This window comes from Bubalus kerabau, chromosome 6, assembly GCF_029407905.1.
Source record: "Bubalus kerabau isolate K-KA32 ecotype Philippines breed swamp buffalo chromosome 6, PCC_UOA_SB_1v2, whole genome shotgun sequence".
Classification (NCBI taxonomy): Eukaryota; Metazoa; Chordata; class Mammalia; order Artiodactyla; family Bovidae; genus Bubalus; species Bubalus kerabau.
The window spans coordinates 2107369-2131851 of NC_073629.1; the positions used below are offsets into that span (position 1 = coordinate 2107369).

The 24483-nt window shown below is 41.5% G+C and overlaps 1 protein-coding gene and 1 long non-coding RNA gene across 8 annotated transcripts in view; one reads left to right on the top strand and one right to left on the bottom strand.

Annotated features, from left to right (window-relative positions):
* Positions 1-24483, bottom strand: part of POU2F1 (POU class 2 homeobox 1) — a 399485-nt gene that overhangs the window by 199422 nt on the left and 175580 nt on the right. For 3 of the 4 annotated variants that reach the window (XM_055587185.1, XM_055587184.1, XM_055587187.1), the window contains one exon: positions 13910-13977. In XM_055587185.1, the coding sequence (XP_055443160.1) occupies positions 13910-13970 (61 nt within the window). In that variant the 5' untranslated portion in view covers positions 13971-13977. Of the gene's footprint in view, positions 1-13909; positions 13978-24483 lie in introns of those variants that run through there. The other variant, XM_055587186.1, reaches the window with a different exon arrangement.
* On the top strand, positions 14225-23692 carry LOC129656553 (uncharacterized). Of its 4 annotated transcripts, none has more exons than XR_008716375.1 (5): positions 14225-14593; positions 14885-15079; positions 18195-18299; positions 20890-21096; positions 23426-23692. It is a non-coding gene; the product is annotated as an uncharacterized LOC129656553 (long non-coding RNA). The 4 variants fall into 4 exon arrangements; XR_008716376.1 differs by having other exon boundaries at positions 14225-14523; XR_008716373.1 differs by having other exon boundaries at positions 14231-15079.

Here is a 24483-nt window from a genome sequence, read left to right on the forward strand (position 1 = left end):
AATATGAAAATTAAAACAATGTTTCATCTATCAGTACATCCAAAAGTTTAAAAAGACACTGGGGGGAAACTGATACTATTAAATACTATAGATAAAATATGTACTATAGATAAAAACACAGAATGGTACCTCTCTCAAGAGCAATCTGACAACACACACAAAAATTTTTAACGTATTTTTTAAATGCTATAATTCTATTCCTAAGAATTTATCTTAAAAAAATAAAACACTGTAGATGGATGCTTATAACATAATTACAGAAAAAATTTAACATACATCCAAAAGAAACAAGTAAATAAGCTGATGCATCAATACAATAAAATACAACCATTAAAAAGGATTAGGTAAGGTATGGAAGGATATTTGTAAAAAAAAAAATTACTAGGTAAAAGGGCAGGTTAGGTGAGTTTTGAAGAACTGAAAGCTGCAGACATGTCAATATTTTCCAGTCTCATAAGAGAAGGTGAAAACTGCCCCGCTACTGACTTCACTGGGTCTCTCTGATTAACCTAAGATCACTCACCCTTGATCAGTTACAGCTACCCTGAATAACAATTCAACAATCAGTTTATTGTTTGTTATTTATGCCACTAGAAGTTACTCAACTAAATGAAGTTCAAAGATCTTTAAAAAAAAGGGTGGGGGGAGTTAGCCTTGAACTTACCCAGTGCTTAGTTGCTCAGTTCAGTTCAGTCACTCAGTTGTGTCCAACTCTCTGTGACCCCATGAACTACAACCTATCAGACTTTTCTGTCCATGGGATTCTCCAGGCAAGAATACTGGAGTAGGCTGCCATTTCCTTCTCCAGGGGAACTTCCCAACCCAGGGATCAAACCCAGGTCTCCCGCATGGCAGGCGGATTCTTTACCATCTGAGATATCAGAGAAGCCCTGAAATTACCCAGAGGTTGTACTTAACAAATAAAAAGGTTTATTTACCTGGGTAAACCTAAAATATGATGACATGTTTACAAGAAAAAAAGAAGCAGGATGCACACTGACTCCTTTTTGAATTAGGTACACACATATAAGTAGGAAAGGAAACGGCAAACCACTCCTATATTCTTAAGTGGCAAATCTCTTGGACAGAGGACCCTGGCGGGCTACAGTCTCCAGGACTGCAAAAGAATTGGATACAACTTAGCAACTAAACAGCAGCCACACATACAGGAGGGGGGCAGGCACACCTGAGGTATGCGAGTGGAGGCGCGCGCACGAGAACATTCCAGGGAAGGGGCTCAGGCGCTGACCCAGCACCACCCTGGGTCTTACAGCAGGACAGCACTATTCAGACGTGATTCCAGTACCAAGAACCGCCGATGGTGCTGACACTACACTCTAATTCTCTGAAGTTACACCATGATTTCTTCCAGTAACCCTCATAAAATTGTTAATTTGTCTTCTCAGGCTTTAGTGATGTTTACGATGTCTCTCGTGACACCAGAGGATTTTCACCAATTCCTTTCTAAGTAACAGTGACTGACATATGAATTAATATATACTACAGGCTGCTAAAACAGCCTTCTTGGCTGACTGCATGAAGCAGCACATAGAGGGCAATGACTATGCACTGTGAAGAAAAAATGTTTCACACGCAAACACTGTAACAAAGAACAGGGTGATACGGGGAAGAATTAAACGTGCTATACATGATAGGGAATACCAGTACCATTAAATGACTGACTTCTCATCAGAAAAAATAAGCAACTGTCATGTTTCTTCAACTGAAAGCTGGCTCAGTTACAGCTTGCTGGGGGAAGGGAGTGATAAACAAACTCCCGGCACTTGCCAGCATATCAGTTTTAAGTCACAACTCACTGGAGAAACACTCAAATATTTTAAATACATGTCCTGACTTCCTAATCTAGCCAACAGAAGAATATAAATGATGCCCCAAATGAAAATTATCTGGATGTTAACATCTGCAAGTAGCTTCAGTTTTAAAGTATAATTTCAAAGTGTTCAAGCTTTATGGATCACCAGAATCAACAATCTACATACAGCCAGCTTCAGAATATTTTTATAATCAACAACTGGAGATGCCTGAAAGCTAGGTTAACATTAGATCTGCTGATCAACTGTCCATCTCCCCAAACTGCAAGATAGAGATAAATGCACTATTGATTCTAGACCACACGATCTGGAACCGGAAACTGCATAAGAGCACTAAGGATAAACTCAAAAATAATAACTGCTAAACAGTTCATCATTCAATTTGACTGGAAGCAGAAATTAATGGTTAAGAGCATAATAATGCTCTTAATTGCATCCAAAAGGTCAGAGACCTAGGTGTACCACTTAGCCTCTTTGCAGCTTTCTTAGCTGAAAGATGACGAGGATGAATGACAAAAAACACGCTTCGTGGGGTCACTGTGAAGACTAACGGGAAAATGCACGTGAAGCTTAGTAACCAGCACTGGTGTCAAAAATCACATATATATTGCTTCCTTTGCTTATAACATTTTCAATCCCACTTCCTACTCCCAGACTTGAACTGATAACTTACAGTCACCCTTCAGGTCTCAAGTGTAAACACTGCTTCCTCAGGAAGCCCTTCCTAAATCCTCTTGTCCTGATTAGGTGTCCTTATCTTATTCAGAGTATTCTGAATCTCCCGTATTTTACTCAATTAACTATAAACAGTGTTATTTAATGTATGACTTGCCCAATAGACTATAAGATTTCAGAGGACAGGGGCAGTCTGTGTCTTACTCACTACTCTTTCTCCAGTGTGGTGTGCATGGCAAGGAACAGAAGAAAACTCTGTATTTACTGAATTAAATCAATGCAGAAGGACCAGTCTGATTGGTTAATTATAATCCACTTTATGTTCACAAGAATTATTACAGCTCCTGATAGGCTTACTGTCCTTGTTCATTCATTCACATTCTAGAAAGATGTTTCAAGTTTAAAATCTAAATATTACATTTTCAGACTCCCCATATATTTTAGCTCTACTGCCAAGATAGGATCGAGCCTACCATGTTCTATATTCTTTATATGTTTATTAAAATGGTATTCAAATGAAAGCCAAAGTATCTGTTGTGTTTACTGGTCTTCACCAAAACAGATGCTTTTGAAGAATTCCACAGCTTAAAAAGAAAAACAAAATATGAAAATAAAACACAATTCGTCAATTTAGAACCCTATGGGCCAGAAAAGTTAAGAGATTTGTTCAATATCATAAAGCCAGATAGTGCTACAAACAGAGGAAGGATCCAAGCTTCCTAGTTCTCTGTCTTTTCACTATGAAGACTCCACAGTCCACTGAGAACCACAATTCAAAATATTCTAAGCAATAATCTTGAAATGCAACAAATTCAAAGTAACTGAATTATTTTTTACAAACTTTTAAAAACTATGACTTGCCAGACCTCTACTTTACTAGAAACTCGGAAGGTAAGGTCTGGGCCTCTGCATGCTGAAAAAGTTCCATGGGCAAGTCTTATCCCAGCAAAGACTCAGTTCAGTCACTCAGTCGTGTCTGACTCTTTTCGACCCCATGGACTGCAGCACACCAGGCTTTCCTGTCTATCACCAACTCCTGGGGCTTGCTCAAACTGCTATCCATCCAGTCAGTGATGCCATCCAACCATCTTATCCTCTCTCATCCCCTTCTCCTCCTGCCTTCAATCTTTCCCAGCATCGGGGTTCTTCACATCAGGTGATCAAAGTATTGCAAAATATTGAGAACCTCTAATTTAATCAATCAAGCATCATTTGCTAACTGTCGACTGTCTCTAGCAGCGTGTTCCCTCTCTCAAGGCTCTTAGGAATAGACAAGATTTACTTATAAAACTCAATTAGTGAAGAAAATAAGACTGTGTATAATGAAGTGCTAAATTAGCTAAATGAACACAAATGAAGTGCTGAGTTCAGACAAAAGTAGGACAGAAGCACAGGGGTAGAGACAGAATAACAACTAGACAGGCCTGTATAATAAATAAGGGTAACCAGTTTCAAACAGTGCACCAGCAGGTTCTAAGAGCCTATGAAGGGGTCTACAGGGTCACTGTGGAGAGCAGAGGGAGATGTTTTCCCTGCCCCTGCGCCTTCCTCAATCAGAAGAGCTCCACTCTTACTTTTAACATTAAGCTTCTGTCTAAAATTCGTTTTGAAAATGACTCCAATGGCCTTTTGTTTGAAAACTTTTACATACGCAAATAAAGAAAAAAAAAAAAAAAATCAGTGGTGAAGTAACTTGTCCCAGTCACAAAGCTAGTTAGAGATGGACAGCCCAGGTCTTCCAACCTTCCATGCTGCTTTCACTGTACCACAAACACACCACAACATTCCAAGGGAGGGGGCGGTGTGAGCCCGTGAGCAAAAGTTCTCAGAGTGTCCCAGACACAAGACTGACCAAGACAGTGGGCTTACTTTCAGGTCATGTGACAGAACTGTGACGGGGAGAGGAGAGTCCACACTTCAAAATAAATAAAGCCACCTTCCCAGAATAGCTCTTCAAGACCAAGTTTTAAGGTGATTTTTTAAAAAATTAAAACCTGTTAAAAGAAACACTGTTTGTGGTGGGCCTATAAAGGGACATAAAGGGCGATGGGCATGAATTTGAGCAAGCTCCAGGAGTTGGTGATGGACAGGGAAGCCTGGCGTGCTGCAGTCCATGGGGCTGCAAAGAGTCGGACAGGACTGAGCGACTAAATTGACTATAAAGGGTACTTTCTATTGGAATTATTGAGTCATGCTCTTTAAGGAAGTAGTAAAAGATAAGAATGTATAGGCAGGGGTAGGGGCGAGATAACAGAATGCCTTGAAATCAAGGACAAGTTTATGTTTGCTACAATGCAATAATACCTCACTATATAGCTTCTGAAAGAGTATTAAGGGAGTACCTCCTTCTTCCAAGATGCAGGTTACACATGGGAATGTACAACCTGAAGTATGGTGTCCCACAGAATCAATTTAAAAGCTCCCTCTCTACAGCAGCACAAATAATAATAACTGCTAAATTTACTCTTGTGCTCATGTAAGAAAAACTATTACAGAACTTTAAAAAATGCTTCTGCTATCAATGTGTAACTCCCCACAGCATCCCTGTAACACTGGTATTATCACCATCTTATTATTGAAACCACTACAGAAGCCAGGGGCAAAGGCAAAATGAGAGGCCTAGAATTCACCGTGTTGAGACTGAATACTCAGTCCACACACAGTGGCATGAACATAAATCTCAAATCCTATTATTAGTATGAGTTCCCTGATGGCTCAGATAGTAAAGAGTCTGCCTGAAATGCAGGAGACGAGGGTTCGATCCTTTGATCAGGAAGATATCCCTGGAGAAGGAAATGACAACCCACTCCAGTCTTCTTCCCTGGAAATCCCATGGACAGAGGAGCCCCAGTTCATGGGGTTGCAAGGGTTGGACACGATTGAGCAAAACACACACACACACAATTTAACTCTGTAACACTTTGTTGATTTTCACAATAAACGTGTAACCCCATGAAAACCACCCAATTATGTCTCAAATGACATGTCTAAAATTGAATTCATTGCCTAGTCCCCCAAATGGCTCTCTCTTCCAACTTCCCTACTTCTGTTCACAGCACTGCTTTTGATGCTCTAAGCTCAAAACCCTGGTATCCCTTTGACTCTAATTACCTGCTTTTAAACACTTTAAATTAAGAACTTTGATTATGGCTCAGTACAGAACAAAAATATTCAATGACTCCTACTGCCAAGCAAGTGAAATCCAAACTCCTACACCATCAACGCCTGACACGCAGAGCTTTCCAGAAAAGAATCTCAGCCTGCCTTCTACCACTTTGCAGTGTGAGGCCTCAGTAACAGCCGACCTGGAAGTCCCGCCAGCCCCCAAACACGCTGAGTGCTGATTAAGCACATGACCTTGGGAGAGTCATTTAAACTAAGCTTTATTTTACTCAACTGTAAAATGGGTATAATAATTTTTGCCTGAAAGGAGCACACAAGTTAACGGAAATAAGAGTACCACCATAAATGTTAAGGTACTATAAAAATATAGACAGAATCATTATGCTATGATTACCGGTAATTTTATAATTTTATCTATACCTGCTTTGCTCCACAAAGGATATAAGATAGACCACATAAAACACAAAATAACAAGAGTTTAAAGGTGGAAGCAATAAAAGAAATGCAAAACAAAAGGTAAGGACCTAACATGATCTGGGAATGAGGCTAAGAAAAATGGATGCTATAATTGCTTATCTAAGTTTTCAGGTTGGTAACGTGGTCTAAACAGTGTAGTTTGATTTGAAAAGGAAATAAAGTCAATTAGTTCAGTGTCCCAAAGACTAAAAACAAAATCATTGGTCAGAAATAAAAAAGTTCTTACTGTAAAGACCGGCAAGAATTTCTCCCAAAGGTCCTTATTCCGTGCACAGTAACTGAACATTCTCAACATCTATGAATTATCTATTTTCATTACATCACTATTAGACTGAAAGCCTTTTGACGTACGGTAATTGTTTTATTATATAATGTTTGTATCTCCCTGGTGGCTCAGCAGTAAACAATCTGCCTGCCAATGTAGGAGACCCAGGTTCAATCCCTGGGTGGGGAGGATCTCCTGGAGAAGGAAATGGCAACCCACTCCAGTATTCTTGCCTGGGAAACCCCATTAACAGAGAAGCTTGGTGAGCTATAGTCCATGGGGTCGCAAAAGAGTCAGACACAACTTAGCAACTACACAACAACAATCTCCATAGCTTAATTAGTCAAAAACCACATACCCTGACTTTTATATACTGGTTTCCATGGACCCAAATCCCTCCCTTCCTATTTCAAAAGGTCCTGCACACCACCATGTTAATCCCAGAACGCTGCTTTTATCACAGAATTCCTTACTTCAAAAACCTCTAACAGCCTCCCTGCACACAAAATCTTAAAAATCTCACCTCCTACTAAAAGTCTTCTCTGACTAGCAGCAATGTGGTAGAGGGAGAGATGGGGCAGGGGGAGGAGAAGACTAAAAGTCTTCTTTACTCAACAGTTAAGAGACTGTGGGCAAGTCACTAAACCACCACCCTCTGTGAGAATACTGTCTCATCTGTAAAGGTTTTAAGATACACTGTACCTAAATTACCTTCCAGCTTTAACCATTCTAGGATGTTTTGGTTCCTACTAACTTGGACAGACCTGATCTCTACTCTGACCATTATTATCCATTATATATTTTAATATGTAACTACAACCATCCCCTGCTATCCACAGGTGATTGGTTCCAGAATCTTCACAGATACCAAAACCCAGGGGTGTGCAACATTTGCATGTAACTTATGCACATCCTCATATACTTTAAATCACCTTTAGATTACTTACAGTACCTAATACAATGTAAATGCCAAGTAAATAGTTGCCAGGATGCAACAAATTTAAGTTCTGCTTTTTGGAACTTGCTGGAATATTTTCCATTATTTTCGATCTGTAGTTGGCTGAATTAACGGATAACAAACTCACCAATATAGAGGGTTGACGGTAGATACACTGCTTTAAAATTTTCCCTGCTAAGTATAAACTCCACAGCAGAGTCTTATATTCCCTTGTTAGCCTCAAAGACAAGTGGCATAGGGACCAGGTACAAAGCAGCATATATATTTTTGAAAGCTTAGAAATGTTTAAATAATTATTTTTAAAAGACTGATTAAAATATACTTGCCTACTGCAGCATTAATCAGCAAAAAAAAAAGCATTTTTAATACTAAGCAGACTATTTTAAAAAGTATACTAAAGCAAGAAAATAGTTAAGTCACTTTTCTCTAAAATATATATTCATTCTGCAGATTACAAAGCTAGTCAGTACAACTTGAGGTGACCACATGTTAAAAATAATTGAGCTGTTTAACATACACAACATAATGTTCACTTCCTAGCCATTCCTGTTTGCATCTTCTATTGTAAACAAAGGCTCACCAGTCCAAAAAAAAAAAAGGTCTATCATAATTTTTATTATTTTACTGATTTAATGATTAACTTTACATGCTAGAGCTATGATTCCAACATAAAAACCAATAAAGTTACACAAAGAATTATGAAATAGAACAAGTGATAAATTAAACGGTACTTGCAATGACTTTCAATATCACAGGCTGAGTAAAGCTACTACCAACACTCATAGTGAGCCAAGTTTTGTGCTTCACACTGTCACTCTAAAAATTAATTATTACGTATCCTCTTCTGGATGAGTATCTAGTTTCCTGTATAGTACTTAAAAAAAAAAAAAGAATCTGATAAATCTAGAGGTTTGCTGATTTTTCTTTTGCTGATTGCTACGTCTGTATAAATCTATAAAATCTAGGCAGCACTGAAAACTTGAGTATTTGCTTAACTGGGAAAAAAAAATTAAAAACAAAAGCATTTTATCAGTCACTAAATACAAATAAGATACCTTATCAATGCTCAGTAAATTAATATCCCACAGTAAAACTACGTGTATTATACATAAAGAACTTCCTCAAATCAGAGGTTCTGAAACTCAAGACAATTCTCATATTCCAAATTCTAAACATACTGTACATGGATCAGTAAGTCAAGCACTGGCTCCACTCACGCTATTTTTGTTTCCATTGCTATTACTGCTCAAAGAGTTTATAAGGGCTCATTGCCAGTTTAGAGCACAGTTAGAAGTATTTCAGTACAAAATAAAATCAATTAATTCCTAAGAAGAAATATAAATCTAAGGTATCCAAAAACGCCAACAATGTGCAAAAATATTTGGCAAAAGAAGATGGATAAGTAATCTGTGAACCGTAAGTATTACATCTTTCAATATTGACTCCACTCAAAAAGACATTTTTAAGCAACACAATCAAGATAAGAATTAAGCAAAATTCTGGTCCAAAGAGTTTCCTATAAAGAGGAAAACGAGGAAAGAACTCATTCAGGAGGGATACAGAAACTCAGATAAGGCAAATGTATAACAATCAAATCTACACTCTCATGCCTAATATTAGATTTCCTTGAAGAAATAAGTAATAAACATGTTTGCTCAGGCATTTAACATTAAAGGAGACAACAGAAACACGGGTGACCAAAAGGGGACATGTTTTGCCTGTGATTTGCTCTGTTCTGTAAACAATAATTGTTTGAATATTCCCAAACACAATCATTTCCACTAGGAAACACATTCCTGCCTAAAATTAGGCTTCCTAGTAAGTCTTTACTAATTACAAAAACTGTAACTGAACCAACACTGACAGTCACACACCAGTATTTTAAAAGAAAATTAATTTTAATAGGGCTTGAAAGAAGACTAAAGCTGTCGGCTTTCAACGTTAAAAAATTAACTGATAACATTAAGGGAATCACTACTACATTATAGTCTTCCTAGTACAAAGGGACAGACGTTCATGAAAGTGAGAGACCAATTTTAAAAACACAACTTAAACATACAAACCCACACACCTAAACTCAAGATCAAGCAATACAAATTCAAGAAACTGTTTCATTCTTAATGGAAAATACTTGTGAAAGGCAACATTCAAATTTCCAGTTATGTCATTTTAGAACCACCTGCTTAAGATATACAAGGCTCCTTTAAACATCTCTGGTGGCTTTATAAGAGCAATTTAACATTCTGAACCGTAAACTTATTCCAAGATCCACTGAGCACATGAATAACAGATTAACAATTACTTCAAACTATGCAGTAATGAGACACATTTTATTTCTTCTTTATATTGCTTATCAAAGCAGAGAGTAATAAATCTAAAATATGCCAGAATACTGTACCACTCAACCTGGAATAATAGTCACTGTTTCTTCCTTGACGACTGGGATTTTTGACAATGTCAAAATGAAAGGAACTGGAAATTAGTTTGGGGGTCAAGGTTAAAAATGACTTGAACAGTAATGCCTTGGAAGAACGGTCCTCTTGGAAATTAAAATATTTGGTCAGCTGTCACATAAATTTTCAAGACCTAAGTTCAAAAGTACCATTATAATTACTAGACGGGGCAAGAAAGAAGGAAGTCACAATGGCTTTTCCGAAAACTTGTGGGAAGCCACCTGACATATGCAAAAGGAGAGAAGCAGGCCATAAACTCATGCAGGCCTCACCCTAACCCTAACCCTAAAATACTCGATGACTCTCCTCTCACACCGACAGAGGCATGAATAAATCACAACTCCACTACATTCCCAGGATATTTTAATCATCACTTTAAGATAAACTAGTTAAAAATAAGATGGAAAATGTCTGACAGGAAAATTTAATAGGTTAAAAAGCATTTATGCATTCATACCTCACAGTGAAACAATTTAAAAATCACTAATCAATCAAAATAAAATGCACAAACTTGTCCAGACTAAATCAAGACAATCCAAAAAGAATTCTGAAAAAAAAAAAAAAAAAAAACTGTTTGCAAAGCACATGCTTTCCTGTTAAGTATTTTACCTTAAACACTATAATTTCAACCTAACAGAATATACAACCCTCATCCTCTTCAAGTTCACTCTACTCACTTTAACAGGTTCTAAGCCAAATATGATCTTTCCTTTATTCTGAGCGATGCTTTGAAGAAACTATACCAAGAAATATAGCTTCTTACTAGAGTTTGGGGGATTATAAAAAAACCTATCTAAAACAGGCATACTTATGGATCATTTCTATGATTATACTTATTTAAAACCATGGTCCCCAATTGAGAATTTTAGGAAATGAATTTTTACAACAGCATGGGAAGCCAACCAAAATATAAGGCCAGTTAACAATACTCACCCTTTCCTGTATCACAATAATTGTAAGAAAGAAATTTTGTTTGTAAAATGCAATGTGCATTTTATCATCTTGGATAAAATATTTGCAGCCTCGGTAGTGGTTAAATTGCAGCTATAAAGGAAATTGTCCTGAGATAAATGGTTTCCCTATGAGAAGGTTTCATTGCTACACTTCACCTCAGGACAATAAATCAAATTAACTGCACCTTGTCCTCTGTCCAATGACATCATCAGTTTGACCACATCTTCAGAATCGGGTGCAAAAACATACGCTATTTAAGGCACGAAATCATGTTACTGTTTTCTGTCCATCCAACCTCATGCTTCAGGTCTCTGAAGCAGTTATTCACCTGAACATTCTCATGAAAGTGGCAGATTCTTTTTTCCTGCTGCATTCAGGCCCTGCCTATTGGCAGTAACAGAAAAAAAAAAAAAAAGTGAGAACTGGTATTTGAAATTGGCTTGTTTTTAGCCCATCAAATCCAGAATTTTATTTCCAATTAAACTGAAGACTAATGTCTCACAAAATATATATCTTGCAACTGACCATCAAGTGCATTAACATAATTTCAAAGGTTAAACAAGTCGCTGTTCAACAACTCTTCTCTGATACTTTACTAGCAGGGGTTAAAAAAACACCAAGGAGAAGCCACACCATGCTTTTAAAAAACAGGTAAGAACTATACAAAATTAAAAAGACAACTCTACTAAGGGAAAGCCCCCAAATCAAAATTATTTCTTTTAAATAGCAAAAGTTAATCTGCCTTTCACAGACCAAATGTTCTAAGCCTACACAAAACATAAAATCAATTCTGACAACCTAAAGATGAGGGGTGGGTGTGCTTGGGAAGGGAATAAGTTTCAAGATCAGAGTAGACACAATGCCTCAGTTTATTCTTCTATTTTCACTCATTTAACCTTGACACAAACACTCAAAGAAAATATAACCCCATTTCTGTTTTCAGGAGTGCTACAATTAAAATAAGCAAGTCTATAACAGTGGTAGCACAAAATTAACATCAGCTCCATTTTAAATTAGAATGAAGAGGCTGAAAGGGTAATACAGCATGCTGTTAATTGGAACTTCTAAAATAACTAGCTATTCTACAACTCCTAGAAAAAAACTACTGCTTTTTTTTTTTTAAACAAATACTGAAGATCTTTACAAAGCCTGAAAGTGTTTAACTTGGGGGTAGAAGTCAAGGGGCAGGGGTGAACTAGCCCGAAAACAAAGTGATTTGTTTTATTAAACCAAAATAGGTTTCATTCGCCTCTGAAAATGAGAAAGCATAGATTTTTTTCCTTAGGCCCAATATTATGGCAAACTATAAGAAAGTCTTTTTTAAGATAAAACAGAACACGACAGAGTTGATGCTTAGCTAGAAGCCGTTTGAAAGTTGCTAACGCCCAAGAGGGTTTCTTTTGCCCGTGGAGTAGAGGTAAGCGTACGGAAGTTATTTGGGGGGGTAGGGGGAGTCATTTTGGTTATTAGTAAATAAATCAGGCGGCAGAGAACATGAGGCCTAGGCCACTGCTACAGGGGCCAAGGCCTAGCTCTCTCCCTATCCTCCCAGCACAGTCTGGGTTTGATCTCAGAGCCCTGTGGATTGCCAAGGAAAAAAAAAAAGAATCATATCGAACCACAAAAGCACATGGGGCGAATGTAAAATATAAACACGGCGTTGGGCTGTGAGTGGCTGTTATTAAAGGTCTGAATTACTAAACATGAGAGGCGGGGAAAGCCAGGCGGCCATTTCAATAATATAAACCTCCCCGAATTAGACATTATTCAAATGAGAGAGGTTCAGCTAACCAGAGCATAAGAGGACCCAGCACCCAACAAGAAAACAGGGGCAGAGACCCAGGAAGGGGGATCCCCGCCCCTACCCAACTCCCAACCGGTTGGGGGGTAAACCGAGAATATTATCAACTTGTCAGCCAGCCGGTTCTGGGGCCGGGCAGGAGGGCAGCGCTTCACGTCCGAGTTCCCGGGAGGCCTCCGGGCGCCGCTGGGGCCTGAAGGGGAGCGAGGCCCCCGAGGGCCCCCGGCCCCGCGGGTCTGGGTCAAGCGCAGAGGCGGGGGGGGAGCAGACAGGGTGGGGCAGGGGACCCGGAGCTCAGACCGCGCCAGGCACCTTCATTCGGCTCAACTCTCCCGAGAATCCACGGCCGCCGGGGAACAAGGGGCTTCCCCAGGACCCGCTGGGACCCCTGACCGGTGGCCTGGAGCACATGGGACGGCCTCAGAGGACCTGCTCCTTGGAGGGGAACTTTCCCCGAGGGCCGCTTTCAACCCAGTCCGCCCCCAAGGGGGCGAAGCGCGTGCCGGCGCGGACTCCCCAGTCCCTCCGCCCGGAGGCCCCCTCGCAGCGCCCAGGACCGCTCACCCCTACCCATCTACAGCGCAGGCCCGCCTCCGGTCAGGCCACCGTTCGGGGGATGAGCGGGGCGCCCGGGGCCGTGACCCGCGGGCTCGGCCCCGCTCGGACCCTGGTGCGGCGGCGGGGCGCGGGCCGGGCGCTGTCCGCGGGCGCACCCGGGCCGCTCTCCAGGCCGCCCCCCGCGGCCACCAGCGCGGGGGAGGGGGCGCCCCGGCCCGCGCCGGGGGCAGGACACGTGCGGCGGTCCGGCCGCCGGGGTCCACTCCGGCCCCGCCGCCTCCCCGGCATTGTGCTCGCCGCCACCTCCGTCTCGCCCTCCACGCCCCCCCACCCCGCGCCCGCCCGGCCCGGGTCGCCCGCCCGCGCCCCGCCGGCCCAGCAGCTATGAATATGTAAAACGTCTTTATTGTCCTCTCCCTCTGCCCCGGCCCCGCGGCCCCGCCGCGGACCCGCTCGGGTTGGGGCTCGGCAGCGAGGAGGCGGAGGCGGCGGGCGGCCGGCGGCCGACGGAGGAGGAGGGCCGGTGCCGGCGGGCGGGCGGGCGAGCCCGCGGCGGGGTGGGCTAGGGGCAGGAGGAGAGCGGTGGATAGCAGCCCCCTTTGCCCCTCGTCTTCCCCCTCCGCCTGGGCGCTCCGAGGCTCTTTCCCCCTCCGCTCGGCGCCCGGCGGGGGCTCCGTGCTCCCTGGCCCCCCATCTCCCCGCCGTTAATTATAATAATCCTGAGTACTAATAAATTATGCTAAGTCGCGGGGGGGGGCAGCGGGAGCCGGGGTTGAGTATGAATATGAATATGTAAAATGCTGTAATGATTACCTGCTGCTGCTGCCGCCGCGGCTGAACTCTCATCTTGACTCGCTGCTCCTCCGTCCGCCATTTTGAATATTTTAACCAAAATCGCCCGGTCGATAAACCCTCCCTCGCTCCGGCTCCCCTCCCCCCGCCCGCCCTCCAGACCTCCTCCCTGCTCTCCGCCCCCTCCAGCTCCCGCCTCTCCTCGGGCGCGCGCCAGGGGGCGCGCGAGGCTGTCCCCCTGGAAGAGGCCCACCTCCACCGGGCTCTCTGCGCACGCGCCCCCTGGCAGCTGTGGCTCCTCAGTAGCTAAAGCGCCCTCAACCTGCGAGTCACTCCTTCGCTTCATTTCTTCCCGTCTGGGCTCTGCACATGCGCGAATTTCCCCACGCGCCTAAAAGGCGGTCTGCGCTTGCGCCATTTCCCCTTGGCTCAGTCGTGATATGTGAACTGTAAAGTGTAGTACGGAGCGCGATTGTGGCATCTTAATACCCTCCCTTCTCTTCCCGCTTTACTCTCCTCCCGATTTTACTCTGGCTTCCCCCAGTGGCATGCTACAGGAAGGACAGGGGACACAGTGGTCGAAAGGGTGGAGATGCGTGAAGTGTCGGTGAGCGGACTGGCCCGCGCCCTCTTAGGTGCGCACTTTTTAAGGCTTTCCGCGCTGTTTAAACACCGACAACAAAGGACGGGCCGCTCCCCTGCTAGGTAATTTCCGGCCCTGCGGGCAGGTAGGGACGGAAACCAGCCTCGGGGAACCGGGCTGGAGGCACCTGCTGGGCCTGGCGCGGGCCTCCCGCTTTAAGTTTGAATCCGAATTAGTCCCCGCCCTCAACCTTGCGAATGCTGGAGACCTGACCGGGCCTATGCGAAGGGGAGGGTTCTGTGATTCTTTTAGTTAGCCCCAGATCTTCTCTACTTGTTTCCAACACCCGGCTGGCTTCCACATTAGCTGGGAGTTAATTATTAAGTCGCCAATTCCCGCCCCTGCCCTTTCAGGTGCCTCGATCGCCGCTCACCGGATGGAAGCAAATAGCCGACCTCTGGTCTACAGATAGGCGTTCTTCTCTTCCTTTTGGTTAGGAACATCTTTTGAAACCTAGCATAAACTGAAAACCCACGACCTAGTAAATAAAAAAAAATGTCGAAATCAGCGGTAGCTTCATCAAGAATTTTATTTTGTTGCTTCTCAAGGTAAATATGAAAAGTAGGCTTTTTCCGATGTAGATATCTTTGCTTGTAACTAGTCACAATATTCTAAGATTTCTTTAGTAAGTGTAATAGATTTTCCTGAACAAGACCCAGGTCTAATTATTTTACGAATTTTTAAGCTCTACGGTTTTTTCAGTTTTTTTTGTTTTTTTTTTTTTTAAGAGAAGTCTACTATATTTCATGGTTACCAAAGAAAAGTTTTTTAAAAAGTCAGTTTTAGGTAGTCTTGAGGAGAAAAAAAATGAGTGTAAGATTTATATTGAGTAGGATTACCAATTCTGGTCTTCCCAGAATGGCTCAGGTGAAGAATCCGCTGGCCAGTGCAGGAACTGAAGGAGACTGGGGCTCCATCTCTGGGTGGTGAAGATAGCCGTGAGGAGGAAATGGCAGCCCGCTCGGGTGTTCCTGCCATTCCTGCCGGGATAACCCGATGGACGGAGGAGCCAGTTGGGCTGCAGTCCAGGGAGTCGCAAAGAGTAGGACACGACTGAGCACGCAGGCACAATTTCTTCACTGAGGAAAAAACTTATCTCTAGGAGATAGCCAGCCATTGTTCAATACCTAAAGTTTTAATCATTGTTCTTAGCCTGCTCATTGAATTTCTTACACTGTGCAAGTCCAGTTAAAGCTATTGTCAATGTCAGCCAATGAATTCCAGGTGGTATTGATTTATTCATGGCAATTAATGCCTAGGGTGTACGCATGACTGTTTAAGCCAAATAATTGGGCTGCCCTGTAATCTAATTATTTCAGACAATGGCCAACCAACACACAGTTAAGGAAATGCAAAATTCAATCATGTTACAATTAATCTGTAAATATAGCATATTCACCAGCATTGCTATTAATAGAAAGTCTCAGAATCTTCAATCTATGTGAAACTGAAAGTTGCTCCTCAGTCAGACTCTTTGAGACCCGGTAGACTGTACAGTCCGTGGAATTCTCTGGGCCAGGATACTGGAGTGGGTAGCCTTTCACTTCAGGGGATCTTCCCAAACCAGGGATCGAACCCAGGCCTCCCGCGTTGCAGGTGGATTCTTGATAAGCTCAGCCACAAGGGACAAAGTTAAGTACATGACCCTGCTTTAAGGGCAACAAATTTGAAGTCATCTCCACTAAGAAAAAGAAATCAAATACCCTTATTTAAATTCTTATCTTCTATTTAATCTTTGTTTTGCTCTTTGTTTTAAAAAGTAAATTAATATGACTTTCAGGAAGGAACTGAAGCCAGTGCATCTGCTATTCATTATTATTTTATTTATATAAAAGGAAATTTTTATGGAATGAACTTTTATGTAAAGAAAAATACTCTGTGAGGAAAAGAAAGCTTAAAATACTGTGTATTAACGATTCATCTTCCTCTTGATGGTAATATTCATGTTTCCAAATGTGTGCCCAGTTCACTTCAGTCACTCAGTCATGTCCGACTCTTTGCAACCCCATAGACTGCAGCATACCAGGCTTCCCTGTTCATCACCAATTCCTGGATCTTACTCAAACTCATGTCCATTGAGTTGGTGATGCCATCCAGCCATCTCATCCTCGGTTGTCCCCTTCTCTTCTGGCCCTCAATCTTTCCCCAAATCAGGGTCTTTTCCAGTAAGTCAGTTCTTCACATCAGGTGGCCAAAGTATTGGAGTTCCAGCTTCAGTGTCAGTCCTTCCAATGAATATTCAGGACTGATTTCCTTTAGGATGGACTGGTTGCATCTCCTTGAAGTCCAAGGGATTCTCAAGAGTCTTCTCCAACACCGCAGTTCAAAAGCATCAATTCTTAGGCACTCAGCTTTCTTTATAATCCAACTCTCACATCCATACATGACTACTGGAAAAACCATAGCTTTCACGAGACAGACTTTTTTGTTGGCAAAGTAATATCTCTGCTTTTTAAGATGCTGTCTAGGTTGGTCATAACTTTTCTTCCAAGGAGCAAGTGTCTTAATTTCATGGCTACAGTCACCATCTTCAGTGATATTGGAGCCAAAAAAAAACACAAAGTCTGTCACTGTTTGCATTATTTCCCCATCTATTTGCCATGATGCCATGATCTTAGTTTCCTGAGCGTTGAGTTTTAAACCAACTTTTTTCATTCTCTTTCACTTTCACTCTTGATAGAGGCTCTTTAGTTTTTCTTCACTTTCTGCCATAAGGGTGGTGTCATCTGCATATCTGAGGTTATTGATATTTCTCCCGGCAATCTTGATTCCAGCTTGTGCTTCATCCAGCCTGGCATTGTGCATGACATACTCTGCATATAAGTTAAATAAGCAGGGTGGCAGTATACAGCCTTGATGTACTCCTTTCCCAATTTGGAACTAGTCCCGATTTGTTCCATGTCCAGTTCTAACTGTTGCTTCTTATCCTGTATACAGATTTCTCAGGAGTCAGGTCAGGTAGTCTGGTATTCCCATCTCTTGAAGAATTTTCCAGTTTGTTGAGATCTACACAGTCAAAGGCTTTGGCATACTTAATAAAGCAGAAGTAGATGTTTTTTTGGAACTCTCGTGCATTTTTGATGATCCAGTGGATGTTGGCAATTTGATCTCTGGTTCCTCTGCCTTTTCTAAATCCAGCTTGAACATCTGGAAGTTCACGGTTCATGTACTGTTGAAGTCTGGCTTGGAGAATTTTAAGCATTACTTTGCTAGCATGTGCTGTTGCTGCTGCTAAGTCGCTTCAGTCGTGTCCAACTCTGTGCGACCCCATAGACGGCAGCCCACTAGGCTCCTCTGTCCCTGGGATTCCCCAGGCAAGAATACTGGAGTGGGTTGCCATTTCCTTCCCCAATGCATGAAAGTGAAAAGTGAAATTGAAGTTGCTCAATCGTGCCTGACTCTTAGCGACCCCATGGACTGCAGCCCATCAGGCTCCTCCGCCCATGGGATTTTCCAGGCAAGAGTACTGGAGTGGGTTGCCATTGCCTTCTCCTTGCTAGCATGTGAGATGAGTGCAATTGTGTGGTAGTTTGAGCATTCTTTGGCATTGCCTTTCTTTGAGATTGGAATGAAAACTGACCTTTTCCAGTCCTGTGGCCACTGCAGAGTTTTCCAAATTTGCTAGCATATTGAGTGCTGCACTTTCACGGCATCATCTTTCAGGATTTGAAATAGGTCAACGTGAATTCCATCACCTCCACTGGCTTTGTTTGTAGTGATGCTTCCTAAGGCCCACTTGACTTCACATTCCAGGATGTCTGGCTCTAGGTGAGTGATCACACCATCATGGTTATCTGGGTCATGAAGATCTTTTTTGTATAGTTTTCCTGTGTATTCTTGCCACCTCTTCTTAGCATCTTCTGCTTCTGTTAGGTCCATACAATTTCTGTCCTTAATTGTCCCTATCTTTGCATGAAACGTTCCCTTGGTATCTCTAATTTTCTTAGAGATCTCTAGTCTTTCCCATTCTATTATTTTCCTCTATTTCTTTGTATTGATCACTGAGGAAGGCTTTCTTATCTCTCTGTGCTATTCTTTGAAACTGTGCATTCACAACCTGCCTGACTTCAGGCTCTACTACAAAGCCACAGTCATCAAGACAGTATGGTACTGGCACAAAGACAGAAATATAGATCAATGGAACAAAATAGAAAGTCCAGAGATAAACCCACACACCTATGGACACCTTATCTTTGACAAAGGAGGCAAGAATATACAATGGAGAAAAGACAATCTCTTTAACAAGTGGTGCTGGGAAAACTGGTCAACTGCTTGTAAAAGAATGAAACTAGAAACTTTCTAACACCATGCACAAAAATAAACTCAAAATGGATTAAAGATCTAAACATGAGACCAGAAACTATAAAACTCTTAGAGGAGAACATAGGCAAAACACTCTCTGACATACATCACAGCAGGATCCTCTATGACCCACCTCCCAGAATATTGGAAATAAAGGCAAAAATAAACAAATGGGATCTAATTAAAATTAAAAGCTTCTGCACAACAAAAGAAACTATAAGCAAGGTTAAAAGACAGCCTTTAGAATGGGAGAAAATAATGGCAAATGAAGCAACTGACAAGCAACTAATCTCAAAAATATACAAGCAACTCCTGCAGCTCAATTCCAGAAAAATAAATGACCCAATCAAAAAATGGGCCAAAGAACTAAACAGACATTTCTCCAAAGAAGACATACAGATGGCTAACAAACACATGAAAAGATGCTCAACATCACTCATTATCAGAGAAATGCAAATCAAAACCACAATGAGGTACCATTTCACGCCAGTCAGAATGGCTGCTATCCAAAAGTCTACAAGCAATAAATGCTGGAGAGGATGTGGAGAAAAGGGAACCCTCTTACACTGTTGGTGGGAATGCAAACTAGTACAACCACTATGGAGAACAGTGTGGAGATTCCTTAAAAAACTGGAAATAGAACTGCCATACAACCCAGGAATCCCACTGCTGGGCATACACAGCGAGGAAACCAGAATTGAAAGAGACACGTGTACCCCAATGTTCATCACAGCACTGTTTATAATAGCCAGGACATGGAAGCAACCTAGATGCCCATCTGCAGACGAATGGATAAGAAAGCTGTGGTACATATACACAATGGAGTATTACTCAGCCATTAAAAAGGATACATTTGAATCAGTTCTAATGAGGTGGATGAAACTGGAGCCTATTATACAGAGTGAAGTAAGCCAGAAAGAAAAACACCAATACAGTATACTAACGCATATATATGGAATTTAGAAAGATGGTAACAACCACCCTGTATGCGAGACAGCAAAAGAGACATTGATGTATAGAACAGTCTTTTGGACTCTGTGGGAGAGGGAGGGGGGGATGATTTGGGAGAATGGCATTAAAACATGTATAATATCATATAAGAAACAAATTGCCAGTCCAGGTTTGATGCAGGATACAGGAAGCTTGGGGCTGGTGCACTGGGATGACCCAGAGGGATGGTATGGGGAGGGAGGTGGGAGGGGGGTTTAGGGTGGGGAACACGTGTACACCCATGGCGGATGCATGTTGATGTATGGCAAAACCAATCCAATATTGTAAAGTAAAAAATAATAATAATAAAAAAGAAACTGTGCATTCAAATGGGTATATCTTTCCTTTTCTTCTTTGCCTTTAGCATCTCTTCTTTTCTCAGCTATTTGTAAAGCCTCCTCAAACAACCATTTTGCCTTTTTTCATTTCTTTTTCTTGGGGATGGTCTTTATCACTGCCTCCTGTACAATGTCAGGAACCTCTGTCCATAGTTCTTCAGGGACTCCGTCTATCAGGTCTAATCCCTTGAATCTATTTGTTACTTTCACTGTATAATCATAAGGGATTTTATTTAGGTCATACCTGAATGGTCTAGTGGTTTTCCCTACTTTCTTTAAGTCTGAATTTGGCAATAAGGAGTTCATGATCTGAGCCTAGGGCCTAGCACAATAACTGAACATAGTAGATAGTCATAAATATTTGTTGAGTAAAAAATAATAAATGATACATTAGGATTATTTTAAAAATTGATAAATCATCTATTCGACAAATAGTTTTGAAATCTTCATTCTGCCATAAACTTTACTTTTAAGAATATGAAAATGTGTAAGATACTGCTTTGATCCCATCAAACTTTGTGTATCAACTTTTTAAAATCCTTACAACTCTTGAAGATAGAACTCTGATTATCCCAGTTTTCCAGGATGGGGAAATTGAGTCATATAGATATTATGTAACTTGCTTGTATTAGTGTTCTGCAGAGAAACAAAACCAATTGGAGATACATATATATAAATTTATGTATATTAAAATATGTTTTATAAAGAATGAGTTTATATAATTACAGAGGCTGAAAAGTCTCCAGATCTGCAGTTTGAAGGCCCAAGAAGCAATGTCATGTTCCAGTCCAAGTGCAAAGGCCTGATTCAACTTCGTATTCTTTCCATCGTTTTCCTAATATCCATTTCCATACTTGTTCCCAAGATTTCTGTCTGTGACAATTAGAAGACTCAAGGAGTTCTTTTGAAGTGCTATTCACCTCCTCATAAATCAGGTAATTTCCAGTTCGTGATGGGTAGTTCAAGTCTCGTGGGAATTTGGTGGCCCATCGGTAAGCATCCAGTCTCTACTGAGGTCCAGTGGCAGGCCAAGAGCTATTTCCCAAAAGGAGAGTAGTTATCTATAGAAGATGTCAGGGCTTTGCTCTAAAATCTTGAGGGTTTGAGCTGTGGTTCAGTCGGAGCCCAGTGCATCCCCACCTGTGACTGACATATCGAGCATCTCTGGATCTGCCTGACCCTGAGGCCCGTGTAGTGGAGTAGCTCACAAAGCTGTCTGGACTTGCTGCGCAGCTTTCCCTTATGCTGGGTCTCATTCAAAACTAATGGCTTTTTGAGTCACTTGGTAAGTAGGTTGAAATAACCCAAATGTGGGCTATTTCCTCCAAAATCCAAAGCCCACTAGGCACTGTGCCTCTTTTTTTAGTTGTAGGAGGAGCCAGATGCAATGATTCATCCTTCACCTTAGAAGGGATATCTTAATATGCACCACACCACTGGGTCCCTAGAAATTTCACTGAGGTAGAAAGCCCCTGAATTTGTGTCAGACTTATTTCTCACACTTTGACACATAAATGCCTTACAAGTTTAAGTATGAAGTAGTTCCTACTTCTTGCTTACTAGGTCCAATCAGCATAATGTCATCAATGTAATGAACTAGCGTAATAGCTTCTGAAAGAGAAAAGAGAGCAAGATCATGCAAACTCAACTGTGATTCCCAGCTGGTGAATTGACATACTTCTGAGGTGGGATAGTGAAGGTGTATTTGCTGCAAACAAACTGCTTCTTGTGGGTCTTATTAACAGGGATAGAGGAAAAAGCATTTTCTAGATTAATAGCTATATACCAGAGGATGTGTTAATTTGCTCAAGCACTGAAACCACATCTGGTACAGCAGCTGTCAGTGAGGTCACCACCCAGTTAAGCTTATCGTAATCCTCTGTCATTTTCCAAGATCCATCTGTCTTCTGTATAGGCCAGATAGGAGAGTTAATGGGGATGTGGTAGGAATAACCACCCCTACATCTTTCAGATCCTTGATGGTGGAACTAATCTCTACAATCCCTCCAGTAATGCAGCATTCCTTTTGGTTTACTATTTTCCTGGATAGAAGTAGGTCTAGTGGCTTCCACTTGGCCTTTCCCATGTAATAGCCTGACTCCCCAGGTCAAGGAACCAATGTGCAGGTTACGACTGCTGCTTCCATTTTGCAGGGTGGGGGACATTGAGGCATAGAGGTAGTAAGTAACTTGCCCCGTGTCACCCCACTATTAAACAGTAGAGCTGAGATTCAAACACAGGTCAGGGATTGTACTCTCGTAACACTATGATGCTTGCTTTGGATCAGAAAAAATCCTGAAAGTGCCTAAAGTTCATGTGGTAAGAGAACATATTAACACATAACATCCTTGTATGTAATCTCATAATTAAAATATAGACATGGATGCAAATTTATGTTCACTCAAAAACATACATACAAATAGCAGCTCTGTTATATTTGCCAAATCTAGAAACAATTCAAAAGCTCTTAAACAAGTGAATGGAAAAAAACAAACTGGAGTACATTCATAATGTGGAATACTATTTTGCAGTTTAAAAAATGAATTATTGACAAATGCAACAACTTCAGTGAATCTCAGAGGCATTACACTAAGTGAAAGCAGAAAATCTCAAATCATGCTGTATGATTCTGTTTGCATGACATCCTTGAAATAAAACTGATCAGTAGTTGCCTGGAGGTAATGGTGGAAGAAGGTGAATATGTGTGTGTATATATATATATATTCACACACCATATACATATAAGGTACAGAAGTAGTACAAAGGTATGGTAAGGCGGCCTAGAAGTTACTGTTACTGGATGTTCTTTAGCTGACAGCAGTAATGTGTGGATGTGAATGTATAAATCTATCCTACTAAAGGGTAAGGCACAAGCCTTTGTAACTAGGTGTGGCCACATGATTAAATTAAATTTTGGCTTTTGGGTTTTAAGGAATTGTTGGGTTGGCTTTCTAAGAAGCTCTAAAAGAAGAGTTGCTTTTCATTGGAAAAGACTCTGATGCTGGGAGGGATTGGGGGGCAGGAGGAGAAGGGGATGACAGAGGATGAGATGGCTGGATGCATCACCGACTCGATAGACGTGAGTTTGAGTGAACTTCGGGAGGTGGTGATGGACAGGGAGGCCTGGCGTGCTGCGATTCATGGGGTCGCAAAGAGTCAAACACGACTGAGCAACTGAACTGAACTGGGTTGGCTATCTAGGAAGCTTCTAAAAGAAGAGTTACTCTGTTCTTCCTTTTTCCCTTCCTGCTGCCTGGAATGCAGATGTGAAGACTGAAATTCCTGCAGCTTTCCTGGACCATGGAGTACCATTCTCAAGAGAGAACATGTTAGAAACAGCAAGCCAATCAGCTGAAGGGAAGCCTGGGACTGGAACTGGTCCGGACACAGAATTCCTTGTACTGAAGTTAACTCTCCATGCTGCTACATAGTTTTGTTAAAGACTGAGGAATCCGGATTCTGGGAAATGTATTTTAATTATTGTAATTACCTTAGTTGAATAAATTAAAAACAATCGTATTTTTATAAACATCTCCAACATTTTAGCTATTCATAAAGATTATCATTATAATTAGCAAATTAATTTCTCTAGTGACCTAAAGTGTATTTCATAACTAGTTACTCTTATAGCAGGGCTTTCAAGCCATGTTTCTTAAAGATCTTAGGCCTGGCCTTAAGAAAGGGTGAGCTCCAGAAAGCTCAACCCCCCCACCTCCTCTTTAACTGAAATGATTTCACTTTACCTATATTGGAAATCAAGATAAGATTTATTTGAAAACATGGTATCACTATTTTAAAACATTATATATAATTCACATATACATATATATATATATATGTATGTGTGTGCTAAGTTGCTTCAGTTGTGTCCGAATCTTTGCAGCCCTATGGACTGTAGCCCACCAGGCTCCCCTGTCTATGGGATTCTCTAGGCAAGAATACTGGAGAGGGTTGCCATGCCCTCCTCCAGGGGATCTTCCCAACCCAGGGATTGAACCCACATCTCCTGCATTGCTAGGCGGATTCTATATCACTAGCACCACCTGGGAAGCCCCCATATGTGTACATATACATACATACATATATATATATATATGAAATTTACAGATATATATATGAAATTCATATATATGAAATATACTATCCTGGAAGATTCAGCCAAGATGTGTCATTGCTTAAAGGTACATATACTATGAGTACTTCTTTGGAGTGGAGCAAGATTAGCAACAGTGACTTTAAAAAGTTTTCATGACAAAATGATCATGACCTTTGTATAAGTAGCATTGGGACCTTGATCTCCTTTTTCTCCATGTCTTACAGTG